Source organism: Pistacia vera, unplaced genomic scaffold (assembly GCF_008641045.1).
Source record: "Pistacia vera cultivar Batoury unplaced genomic scaffold, PisVer_v2 Contig198, whole genome shotgun sequence".
In the NCBI taxonomy this organism is placed as follows: Eukaryota; Viridiplantae; Streptophyta; class Magnoliopsida; order Sapindales; family Anacardiaceae; genus Pistacia; species Pistacia vera.
The window spans coordinates 469,646-483,522 of NW_022195999.1; the positions used below are offsets into that span (position 1 = coordinate 469,646).

General features: G+C 36.5%; 1 protein-coding gene across 1 annotated transcript; it reads right to left on the reverse strand.

Moving 5' to 3' along the window:
* Window positions 1-555: 555 nt before the first annotated feature.
* On the reverse strand, window positions 556-9,406 carry LOC116128225 (protein STICHEL-like 3). The gene is made up of 7 exons (XM_031413946.1): window positions 8,777-9,406; window positions 6,345-8,594; window positions 5,187-5,406; window positions 4,242-4,796; window positions 1,845-2,496; window positions 1,535-1,598; window positions 556-822 (listed from the first exon to the last, which is right to left on the reverse strand). The coding sequence occupies exons 2-7, from the start codon at window positions 8,409-8,411 to the stop codon at window positions 730-732; spliced, it is 3,651 nt and encodes a 1,216-aa protein (XP_031269806.1). The 5' UTR covers window positions 8,412-8,594; window positions 8,777-9,406; the 3' UTR covers window positions 556-729.
* Between the last annotated feature and the right edge of the window lie 4,471 nt (window positions 9,407-13,877).

Here is a 13,877-nt window from a genome sequence, read left to right on the forward strand (position 1 = left end):
TTAGTACATTGAGTGTATTGGGAGCTAACGTGACAATTGTCAACTCAATTATCACATTGGGGTTATAAGATTGGATTATGCACGTAATATTATTCCAAATAATTACTTGATTCAAAATAACTTCTTCACTACATTGGTTGTGCTTTCAAAACCATTGGAGTAAAAGAAATTTCCAGAGCGTGATTTAAGAATTCATTGTTCAAACAACCCAGAAGATCATGGCTTCTTATAATATAAAGAAGAGAATTGACAGAAGAAGAAACAAGGGAAAAGATTGCCAATTCACTTATTTAGACAACATGGGACTGAAAAACATAGGTACAAATACACTTCTGCAGCATTTCCATACAAAAATTCAAGATATCAATGACATAAATTATCTCCAGACTCTGCTACTCAAAGCCTTTAGAACAACATTAGTTTCACCAACTCTAGTAATGATCCTTATGGGGAAGTAACCAACAGGTAAAAATTGAAATCACAAATATCCTAAAATAAGATTTAATTTAGAGGGATGAAGGATAACCAATATGAAATTCATTAAATGAAACTGCACTATTAGATTTCTTTTCTAATTTTTTCTAATCTGAAATAACTACATTTTATTCAGGGATTGGCAGATAGAATCGAACTTGTAAACTGCAATAAAATGGCTAATTACAGGAGTAATATGAATAAGTACGTTGCACACCGAACCGATAAAAGCCATCCCAAAATTTTTATCTAGTCCTACCTTGGAGATTTAGAAGAGAGGCACTTTCCACAGGAGACAAGCTTCAGCAATGAATGTGGCTTTCGCGTTCTAGTTTTCAAACGAGAAAGCTGCAGATGCACACATAAAGTATATTTTAAGATCAATCACATCAAAATCAAATCAAGTTTTACGGTTCAATATAAATCTTCAGAAATCTAGTTAAGATAATGACACTATATTGCAGTAACGCTTTGGCAGTGAAGACAAATTGTTACAATTAATTTATAGAACAAACGCAGCTATGGTGGATCTATGTTTCCAGATCTTGGTTTAATTATTAAAACACACTTCAATAAATACATAGCCTGTAATGAACATGAAATAACTCCAGACTGGTACATGATATATAAGATGCAGTGCTTCTAATTCCCTATGAAATAATCCTTACTATCTAAAGTCAATGTAAATTATCATGTATGTATATCTATTTAAAGTACCATTATCAGCCAAGGATCCATTAATTCATTCTCTTTCCCTCTACGTCTAGCTTGTCTAGTTCTGAATTAAAAAGAAATCGTTATACGTAAATATGCATCTGACTCTTGCATTCCGTAAATTAAAATCATTTCATTGACTTTCTGTTGCTTTTGATTAAAAAAAGAAGCACCACATATTGATGGATAATCAAATCATTTAGCAAAATGAGTAATAGGTCACATGTTGCAAAATGAGTAACATGTTGCCAAAACGAATAATAGGTCACTTTTTGCCAAAATGAGTATTAGTCATAGAATTCCACTGTTAGAAGTGAATAAGAAAGTTCAGTACAAGATGAATTACCTTCCGACGAGTTACACGAGTTGCTTTCCAGCAAAGCAAGCTTCTTGACCTAGGCTCCAATCTCCTGTAAATTAACAAATATAAGAGCCGCAATATTTAGTGCTATGCTTAAAGCCTCCATAAAATAGCATGATATTCAGTAATTATTGATTAATTCAAGTTTTTGGATCAAGACAAGATTTCTAGTGAAACATAACAAGAACCTACTTATACTCCACTGAAATACAGTTGGAATACCTAATTTTAAGAACAAATGTAATTCTAATAAAAAGTTAACATGGTAATTATAAAAAAAACAACAAATACTCACAGGTTCTCTTGTTCAAGCTTTTCAGCAATGGAAACTGCTTTACGTCTTGACCATCCACTTCGCTGTGTACATCCTTCTGCCTGCTGAATTACATGTGCAAGGGAAACCTTGCCTCTCACAAGGCTCTGGCTCTGACTTTGTTCCCCAAGTTTCCTTCTTTCCAAGGTAGAGACCAAGGGCGATTTCTTCTGTGAAGCCGATGCATCTCCCATCCATGTACTCCCACCTCTTTTATTGTATTCTGTTCGACTGCCGGCATGATCGTTGTCTTTGGTTTCCCGGGGAGAGGCTGGTACTTCAACAATTTCATTCCTTCCAATTTCAAGAGATTCAGCGTGTAAAAGCTGTGCTTGCGTGCTTGCATCATGAACATCTCTATCTCTTGTAACTCTTTTGTTAAGTTCACGAGATCTAGCCCAAGGCAATCTGTTCCCCGTATTAGACTCCACATTAGAAAACATCTGAGAATCTTTAGAGGCTAAGCTAAGAGGTGAACGAAACCCCGTTCTACTATCTTTCCTTGATTCACACCTAATTTCAATTGTCACCGGAGAACCAAGAACAGATTCAAATGCTTGAAAAATGTGATCCTTAAACTTTTCTGCCTTAGATTTTGTGAGATGTGAGCTAAACATCAATTGTATGGTTGGAGCTGAAAGAAAGAACAATCAATGCAGACTCAGAATTAGACACCGAGCAATTAATGAGCACAACCGCATTAATAAAAATATAAAAAATAATATCAAGTACGAGTAAGAAGATTGTCAGATAAGCATCTCGTATAGAAGCTAGAGGAAATACCAACAAAAAGTTGTATTCGTGCAGTCTACACACATGATAGGCAATGCTTAACAAGGTATAACTCCAGTAAGGGAAAGGGAAAATGAAGCGTGGATAAGCTGCCTACAGGATCTGACGATAGCATTAACAGTTAAAATTATGAATATGATATGTCATCTCAGTGACATCATCTTTTAGCAACATGAAATCTTTCCATACCAAAAAAATAAAATAAAATAAAATTCAATGAAAGTATAACACCGTTACAAGAGAAGTCAAGTACGAATACATAAAATCATATGTTGTCCCGGAAAAGAGAGTCCACAAGCTGAATTTCTAAACAGACTAGCAATATATTCAGTTGAAATGCATATAATTGTGGTGAAGGAGAATCGCATTTCTAGTAAAACTGGATGCTGGCCGAGGAAAATTGAAATAAAAGTTTGGGGACGGAAGTGTATTACTCAGCAGTTCTTGCGGTTGCTTCAGAAAATCTAAACCTTGGCAAGTTAAGGTCCAACTAACCAGCTTAAAGTTTTACACCTACTTGGAAAAGTAAGGCAAGAAAATACAACATCTAAAACTTTTACCAAAGTGGATGCAACCGGGCTGTCACCAAACAAAAAAGCAGTCAGTGTGAACTTGATAATAAAAGACACGAGACAGCCTAGCCAATTAGTAGACATCTAAATAGCCTTTAGGGAGCATTAAAATCAAAGTGCACCATTGAGTTTTGAGTGGCAATAACAGGTAAAGTTAATATTACATAGGCAAGATGAAAATCCTCCACGTAACATCTTACACTCTACTTCCAGGCCAGTTACCTGCTGTCAAGAAGATATGCCTGCTTCTCCACACTAGCACACAACTAAAATGTAGGGAGGGTACTTTCATTGAGAGTGAAATGGAAGCATGCTCCAAAAATGGTAGCATGCACACGCTAGATAGAGACTCCAATTGATGGAAGAAAAGAGAAACGAAAATTTATTATTCCAAGTTGCAAAAGAAGTGACACTTGTCAGTTGGTTGCATCACAAAAGTGTTTCAGTTTACTAACATTCTGAAGAGGATGAAAACATAAGGGAAGAGGCATGCACAATTTCATCCAATTGACTCGAGGAAATGCAGACGACCTTTGTGACCTGAAAGCGGTTGGAAACTTCAGGTATAGCATGAAAGAAAAAGAATACATTGGTCGAACTGTTCTCTTGACTTTTAACAAAAAAATGAAAGGGGAAATTGAGTGAAATGATGAGAGAAGATTACCTAACGCACTAGGGAAAGAAATGCATTTTGTTTAATTTGATTTAAGCCTTTATGGAAAAAAATGAATGTTAAGTTACTTCGACTTTTAATTAGCTTATTAAACCAGCTCCGAGATCCTGAGTTTCTGAAGTTCATGCTCAAAAGCACCCTCAATGACATTAAATGGACTTCAAAAGCACTAAATTTTCCAATTTAGTTCAACACTATTCCAGTTCCACTAAACAGCACCACAAATTAAAACCTTTCAGAATGCTGACAAATCTCCCCACACGATATAGAAATCATTCTGAATGATACAATTGCATAAATTATAAGATGGTTAAAGTAAGCATAATGCACATTAGGATGTACCTGCACCAAAACTGACAGAGATCAACTTTCCTTCTTTGTACAAAAACTCTTTTATACCATTATTTTGAATCTTCTTAAGCACTTCCAACCAGATTTCTTCAGTTTCAGTGTGGCTTTTGCCTGAAATCTGCCTGCCACTCATTCTAATTGTATCAGTGGATGTTTGTTGAGGAGCTGTCCCAGCCCCAGCATGTCTTTTTCTATCTAGACTAATACCTTTCTTCTTGCTATTATTAACGAAATCACCAGAACTTCCAGCATGGAAATTTTCCAATCTAACATTCATTGACATGCCTGTCTCTTCATTAGACATCATAGCTGGGTCACCACTTTTCCTGGTCATATGACTTCCACCTGCATTATCTAGGGCCAAGGGACTATGATTAAAACTAGTATCTGCAGAAGAACTCGGCAATATGTACTGCTGATCAGGAGCAAGTTGAAGCAATGCAGCCGTTAGCCATGTTAATTTATCATTTGACGTCCTCAGTTGTTTCTCAGCCTCAGACAAAGTTTTTAGAGCTTGACGCAGCTTCTCCATATCTTCTTTTGACACTGGAACCGATAAATTTGTTGTAATATCTCTAGAAGAAGAATACTTTTGAAAAAAAAAGATAAACTTAAAAACTAAAAATGATAAAGATTTGAACTGCAAAAGGAAAAAAAATAAGATCTGAGAAGCTTAATAAATTAAACATAGTTGAGGTAGATGAGCCAATAGAGCTTCAGACTGCACCAAAACTGTTCAAAGATTTTGGTAAGTAATGTACAGTTGTTACAAAGGAGCTGCCTTAACCTAATCCCAGACACAGTGTTCTCTTTTTTTCTTTTTTGGTTGTGTATATGATAAGTAATACTGCATATACATATTTAAAAGGATCTAATACAATTAGCACCAGTTAAAATAGAATGAATGGACTGAGAAGAAGCAATTTTTATACTCACATGGTTGCCTTCTAAAGAACCTCCTTCTATGCCTGTCTTTTCTGAAATCATAACTACCAGCAAGAATATCAGTAATCACAGTAGCAAGTTGTGACATCAAAGCTAAAGGCTCCACACCAGTCTCCATTATCACTCTTAGATTCTTTACAGTGTTTACTGTGTCTGCAGATAATGCTAAATCAAGAAGATCCACCAACTTTTCATCAGAGATAAGCCCAACCTGTGAAAAGAATTCACATTTCAGAGCAATTTATGCATACCAACACCAGCAAATGACACTTAATCAAGTAATATTAAGCAAATGGGAAGAGCCAAAATCACAATGTGGATAGTGAAGCACTTCCTTTACATTTAAACAGAAATTTATATCTTGAATCTCATACAACAATGCCTAGACACCTCCAACCCCAATCCCAACCCACATGCAAATACACACTTTTTGGCTGGGTGAAAAGCGAAGCATGGTACAAATCTGTCCTATTGTCATTAATATTTGCCAAAGTCAAAATGAGCAGCGAAGCATCTTGTTTAGATTATATAAACAGAAATTTATATCCTGAATCTCGTACTACCATGCCTCAACGCCTCCAACCCCAACCCACACTTTTTGGCAGGGTGAAAAGCCAAGCATGGTAAAACTCTGTCCGATTGTCATTAATGTTTTTACCAATTGACCCATCAGACATCCCCCAAGAAAACATACAAGAAGACGAATCACCAACTACTTATCCAAAAACTCAAGTCACATATTAAAAGAATAATCAAGTGTCATCAAATGAATATCAGAGTTGACTTATTCTAAAAAAAAAAAAAAAGTGGTCATTAAACCATAATCATAAAGTTCTTTAGAAGACAAATAGCTCTGCAGCACCTTGCCGAATCAATAGTCAGACTGGTCTACCTACAGAGAACATTTCATTAGCATTGCTTTTGAGCTTACGACTATTACCTTATGGAAAAAAACAATAATGAAGACATTACAATACAAGGAGGGTATCATGACAAAGAAGTCTTTAGTCAGAGAGAAAAGAAGGAATGGAGACAGTCGTAGGAACTCAATTCCTCATGAGTAAGTATACAAAATAACTAACATAAATAGTAAGAAATTAAAAACAACTAAGCAATTTGATTCTGGTTCCAAAAGAATAAAGAACTTACCAGTTCTTGAACCAGAGGAACCGAAATTCTCTGTCCAAGCAAACTAAGTTGCTCTAAGGTCATCTCTGCATCCCGCAATGATCCATCTGATCTTGATGCAATAAGTTTTAGTGCATCCTTGTCAATTTCTATATCTTCCTTGGATGCAATCCACTGCAAAGTATAGATGATATCTGCATCTTTCAACTTTGGGAAAAAAAATTTCTGGCACCTGGATATGATTATATGAGGCAAAACATCAAGGCTTGAACTGACAAGAACAAAAACCACACGTCTGGGTGCTCGATCAATGACCTTCGATATAGCACTCCAGCAATCTAGGGACAGAGTATCACAGTCATCAAAAACAAATATCCTATATTGTGATGGTAGCTTGGAGATCACCATATTGTCAAGTAGATTCAGGATGCCCTCAAAGTCAAAATTACTGACTGGACCAACTTCACGTATATTTCGACTTTTACCCATGTCATGAGAAATACAAGAGTTACAAAAGCCACAAGGCTTGGGATGTTCCAGAGACTGACAGTTCAAAGCTCGAGCAAAAATGCGAGCACAGGAAGTTTTCCCTGTGCCATGAGGTCCATAAAACACATATAGCAACCCAACTTTCCTTCTCATGACGGCATTGGAAAGAGCTTGTGCTACCAAATTCTGTCCCACTAGATCTCTGAAAGTTTTTGGCATGTATTTTTGTGTCAGGTTTTGATGCCTCCCATTGCGGTTTGCACCTAACTTATGCTGGTCACCAGATCTACCTTCAGAAGCAAGGTCAGAATCAATATCATTCTTCAGTAAATGATCAGCAAAAATACCTAGCTCTCCAGAATAGTCATGCACCCAAGCGTTTTCAGTGCTTTCTAGAGATCCAGATGCCTCAACAAGTAGAGGCAGAGCCTCTGCATCGGATCTAGTGGATGAGGTTGAACGATCAGATGCCACAGGCATAGGAATATCTCTTCCATGGGAAGCTCCTTTCCTTATCCTTGAGTCTGACAGACCACAAGAAGTTAAACTTCTTCCAGCCATGTCAAGGAATGTTTTACCCCTATGATGAATTCTTGACCAATTCCATGGAATCCCACACCCATTTCTAGGAGCCCTTGTGACATTTTGATCTCCGTACTCTTCTTCTTCCTCCTCTATGTGATACCTTGGGCGTGCCGAACCTTGAGCTAATGAATTAGAAGCCACAGATATTTCACTCTGACCTTTAATATCCCTCAAGGCTGAAGCAGTCCAATTTCTTCTGGTCCCTCGAAACTTACGCCTTTTTCCCCTATTCAGTCCATTGGAGTAACCACGGATGCTGGCTTCTGGTTCCTCACCAGCTTTCTCCAGTCGAGAACGTCTACCATGAAATTGAACATTTGAAGATGCTAAATCATCACTGTCCATGGGAATATCATCCAACTGCTCAGTGAGGGTCTTAACTCGAACATCTTGGGATTGCTTACCCTTCTGTTTATTCTTTCTATCTTTAATCTCAGAGTTACCTGAAACAACATCTTGAACCAAATAATTACCATCTTGATCTTCTGGAAGCTCCTCATTGCCACCCAAAAGATCAGTCCTACTTTTCCGACTAGATTCTTCTCTCCTAACTCTTCTACCGTCACAATTTCCACTTTTGCTACTACGTTCACTGATTGCTGCTGCTACCCCTTCATTAAGCACACCAACTTCAGCGGGAGCAACTTGTGAGATAACAAAATTCGGCAAAGGAGGTGAGCTTCCCGAAAACCTACTACTATCCCTCCGACGCTCAATGCCAACCGACCTTCTCCCCTCCCAAATAGTGGCATCCTTGTCGCCTTTCTTAGGAAGCAAATCAACAACAGAAGGTGAATGCCACGATGGAGGACTGGCAGAGGGATCCCTAAGAGAACGCGACCTCTGAAGGACTATAAGGTCCCTCATAAGGGACCTATCAGCCAAAATGGGACTCTGCTTATGCATATGGTTTTTCAAGTGAATGCAATTGGTCAAATGTATGTGGTTGCGTAGATGATCACTAATATCACCATTCGCATCCTTGAGAATCCTATCACGAATAGCTTTGGTCATGATCAGAGCATTAATACGTCCAACAACAGATTTTCTTGTAAATTATAGAAACAAATCAAACCAGATTGCATTCTCCTTTGATTCTGTAACCGCCCCAAATCTTCACAATTATAGCATTATGAAAAAGGAAACAAATTTTATTCCCAGATGGGTAACGATACTCCACTGATCGATTGAAGAAACCTACAACATCGCCAAAATTCAAACAATCAAAAACAAAGTTTGAAACAACTCCATCAGCAATAGCGCACCAAAAAGTTTCAAAATTTCCACCAAGAACGACAAATTCTCCAAAACAACATCATTTGCCACTCAAAAGACAAAAACCCATCACTACAAACAACTAAAGAGAAACACATAAATACCTGAAACTCATATTCGAATCCAAAAAATTCGAACTTTGAAGTCGAAAGCAGCAGCAATGGCGACACCTCTCAACTTCAATATGCAAATGATGTAACAACGACAAGAAGTGGATGGTAAAGTCAATCTCCAAGCTAAAAAGGCTTGAAAGATCCAAGCTTTTTAACCAAGTGAAGCGTTTTAAGAACCCATGTGGTGGTAGCAACAAAAGGAGGGCTAGAAGAGAGAGTTCTTTCTTTCTTTCTTTCTTTTTTTTCAACAAGAGAAGCAAAAGAAAGAAAAAAAGAAGCAAAGAATGAGTAATGACTTCACTCAAGTTAATTAGTCACCAGCAAAATCCCAAAAAAGTAAAGTGAGCGTTCCAACCATTAAACCAATTAGATCTCTCTTTCTTTCTCAACCAACTTCACATGCACTTGACCACCTGGGGTTTCTTTCAAACGAAAAAGACAGCCCCCCAACATACCAAAAACGACAACACAGTGAACAGAGAGTAAGTTTTATATAGAGTGTTTTGAGTTTGTGAAGAGATGGTGAAAGATTGGAGTACACAGAAAAAATCTCTAGAGAAGGAGGTGGTAATGGGGATGAGATCTATTACACTTACAGACAGGGCTCAAGAGAAACACAACACATGTGTCCTTTTGTTTGAGCATGCAAATTTTGGTTCTTTTAGTGTATATATATATTTTTTTTTTTTTTTCTTCTCAATAGTTAAGACTTAAGAAAGAGAAAATTTCTTGGACACTATTTTTCAAGCTTTTGGATTTTGAACGGGGACCAAAAAGTTCTTTCTGTTGAATTTATTGCAGTTTCCTTAGTACAGTTTTTTATTGGACTTTCCAAAACGGCAACCATTTAAAAAATAAAAATGTGAAAACCAGTGATGGGGACCTATAACCTTGAATGGTTATTTTTATGCAATTAGATTTTATGAACAGTTGGGTTTTGAGTTGTTTCTTCGCAAGTTAAAGTTCAGTTCAGAATGCAAAACTGTGGGCTATTTTCAGCTTTTGATTCTTTCGATGGTATGATGAAATTTGTGGCAAGGGGTTTTTACTGGTTTTAGTTTTGGAATCAAATTTGAATAATGTGGTAAAGTTTGTGATTAAAGATTCCATAAAGAAAAACCAAAATGTCGTTTAAAACCATAAAGTGAAAAAAAGTTGTTTGGAAGACATAGTACAGTTTTTGGACTGAAATACAGCTGAATGCTGAGTTAACTCGTCACCTGCTGCTTCAACGGCCTCCATAATATTTCTCAATTTTTTTTTTTTTATTAATTTTAATATGGATGGGGTTTGCCAATGTGGAACAGCGACAAGATGGTCTATTGATCGACTTGGGGTGTGGACCAATGCAGATTGTCATGGTAGTCTAAGCAAGGGTTGGTAATATGCCTACAAAGACGTCGTTATTCCGATCGTAGCTAGTAGTGCGCGTAAGGCATGTCATGACACTTGCGCGCTCTGGATGTCGACTTGTAAGCTCTCAGTTCAGTCCAAATATAGATTGAAAACAACAACCGCAAAAAAAAAAAAGATGAAAAAGAGTTTGAAAAGAGAGTCAAAAGAGTATTTGAAATTGTTGGGAGAAAAGTGGGTGAGGGCGAGCGACAACGACCCAATCGGATGTGAAATAGTGACGAGACGATTCAGCACTTGCCTCAAGATGTAGACCAATACCATATAAGATCACTAAAAAACATTATATATAAAATCACATTAATCGGAGTTAACTCTCAAATAGAAAAATGTAGAGGAATTCATTAAAAAAAAAAAAAAAAATTCTGCAGTTGAAATAGTTAATTTACCTCTTGTAAGTAAAATTATAATTTGAATGTGTATGATGAAGCATTAAAAGGTGGGAGATAGGTGGCGGGGTTAGTTAAAGGCTTAAAGGGTTGATCTTAATGATTAGACCTCATTTTGGGTGTAATAAAACAAATAATAAAACTTTTGTCCTTTTTAGGAACAAGTGTTTGACGTGGGGTAATTTATTGTTTTTTTTTATTACGGATGTGACCCTCACTCCACCTTAAAAAAAAAAAAATAGTGATCCAGTGTGGCCCAGTGAGTTTAATTCCCCGAACGGTGATAAGTGATTCCATCTCAACTCAGATCCTTTTGAATATAGAACTATTAGTGTCACAGTCACGTGCGATGATGTTCAAGGACAATGATCATAATCTCCTGCTTCTCACTCCATCAGAATATGCTCTGACATCACCCCCAATTTCATGCCACGTCTTTCCTCAGAAAATCTGACCGTTGCGTTTGTCACTACTGAAACATCCGCTGAATTATGATAAGACTAGAGTAATAAGTTTTTCGATGTAGATTTTCAATTAATGTAATTATTTATTTCTAGTTGCTGAAAATTATTATTCCTTCAATAAATTAACAATTATTAAATTGGGAAAATGATGATCATAATCCTTTTGACATGGTTTTTGGAATTTGATTGGTTGACCAAGTAAAGGCAAATCAATTTAAGAGTTGAGTCTAGAATTCTTCTCTAATCACTTTAACATTTTTTTCTCATCACAAAACAATGATATATGTTTAATGAAATATAGTGTTGCTATTATGTTGTTTTACGCTCATCAAGTCGTCATTGAATAGGTTTTTAGGAATATAATTCACGTCGAATGCGAATAGGACTAATAGCATATCCAAGTCTCATTCGATTCAAAAGCCACAAAAGTGTAGTGGGCAAAGCCTACAACAATACTAAAATTGTATTGTAGAAGACTAAAAAGACTATCTAATAAAAACATTTTCATCGTCTATCTTCACATAGAGGAAGGTTGGTTGAGAAATACAATGACGTGATAAAACAAACCCATCATTTTTGTTTTAAAAATCGAAATTTGTGTTATAAGATGGAATCATAATGACATGATATATGTAAATAATGAAGTATTAAAAAGGGAACATCCCATTGCTTGGCATGTGGGGTAGAAGAAGCAAGAGGGAACACATACACAAACAGACATTCCATATCATGTTGGGGCTCTCTGCCAAACACAGGCCCCCCCAATCCCATTTCTTCCCGAAATTCCTCACTCTTGACTCAAATATAGTACAAACACTTTGCTTCAAAATTGTGATAATCTATAATATCGTCTCCAAAATTTCAAACATTTTCGTCTACCCATTTTAGCATATGGTAGCAATGAATTAGAAATCCTTTTATATATTATTATTTTGTCTCAACTCACCTATTGAACACCTATCACATGTGGCGAAGGTGGGTATTATTTATTATTTACATCTTTCTTCCTAAAATGTCAATCCAATCCATCTGGATCTTCTTGGGTTCTCTATACAAATCAATAAAAGAAGTGAGCATGGACCACACACAGTTTGGCCCCTATATGCATATTATGAAGCAACATTAAACACAGCATTTTGGTGTTTTATTACGACCACCAATATTACGATTCATCACCATCACTATATTCCTTCTCTTGAATACATAACCATCATGTTGAGGCTTGAAGTTGAGATGGTGGCAGCAGTCGCCAATTTAATGTGCAAATGTCCTTTTCTGCAATAAGGGTTTCAGTAATGGCTGCAAAAATTTTCCATATATACTAACATGTTGTTTGTCACATGGTAGGTGGTCTTTAAATTTTTTTTCTTTCCATTATGGATACTGACATCCAGATCTAAATCAAAAAGAGTGACAAAGTAATTTCTTGATGGGAAATTTCCCAGAAAAAAAAAAAAAAAAGCCATAAATGTAGAGCAAAAAGGTCAGTGGAGAGTGTTGAATTGAGAGGCAAGCAGTTGAAAGACATTATTTTCATTCAATAAATGAGCCTTTTTACAGTTCATTGACAACCCAATTGTTCAGTTGTTCAAAAACACTTTCAACTACCAAATCCGTGAAGCCAAAAATGAAAGAAACCATACCATTCACATTATTGCCAAGCCGCTATACTAATAAGTTAAAAGCAGCTTTTGATAATTAAATAAGTAGATGAACACTTTCCCTAGTGGAAGTGCTTCATAAAAAAGCCTGAAGTGAAAGCTTCTTCTTCTTCTTCTTCTTCTTCTTCCAATGCAAATGATTAAGATTAACATAAACAAATGCATACTTGTCTTTACAATATGGAGATGGAAATGATGTAAAAGATAGTGGGAAAATCTTTGACTGCCTGGCCCTCGCAAATCTTTATATCAATCTCTCCTTATATGTGAGAACTAAAACGAATCCAATGTAGCTGACCTTATTGTAGATTTTGACATTTCATATGAAGAGTGGAGACTATAATTTTTACTCATTGGAAAGGGGTCTTTATGTCTAGTTCCCAAGGGACAAAATTTTGGTAATGTGTTCCAATCTGTTATCTTTTTTTTTTTTTTCCATTACTTTAATGCAATCACTACTCTTAATAAAAGAAAGCTGATTTAAGTAGCTACTTAAACCACGTGATAATGTGGCTAACTTTGCGGCGTTCTTGTGCCCTCAACAATGGTGGCTACAAGTACAAGGCTATGCCAAAAGCGGCAGAGTTTGGTGCAGCCCTAAATTGTAGGAGTAGGCGTGCATTTTAAACAATAAAATTAAAAACATCAATTATACAATACATTAAAACTAGTCTAGAAGTTTAAGTAAGAAAATAGACGCCAATAATATAATCCCCATACCTTTTTGTTTGGGGAGAAAGAATATTTCGGGCCATAAAATGAGAGAGAACTGACACAAGGTAAGGTGAGATGCCCTTTGGTCGACACAGAACAGAGAGCCCACCTGTCAATTTATAGCTTTGAGGTTACTAAAATTTTTTACTGGGATTCACTATAACTGTAACGTTACAGTAACACCATTGAATAGCTCATTTTAATGTAATATGGTAGTATGGCGAATTGGCGATGGCCCCGTTGAGGCTATATCAGTATGCCCTTTTGGTCGTCACAGACCAGAGAACCCGTATGTCAATTCATAGCTTTGAGGTACTAAAATTTTTAACTGGGAATCTGCTGACTAGCTCTTGGTTGTACGGAAACTGTAACGTTACAGTAACACTGTTGAATGACCCATTTTAATGTAATGCAGTAGTATGGCCCCGTTGAGGCTGTATCAGTTTGTCCC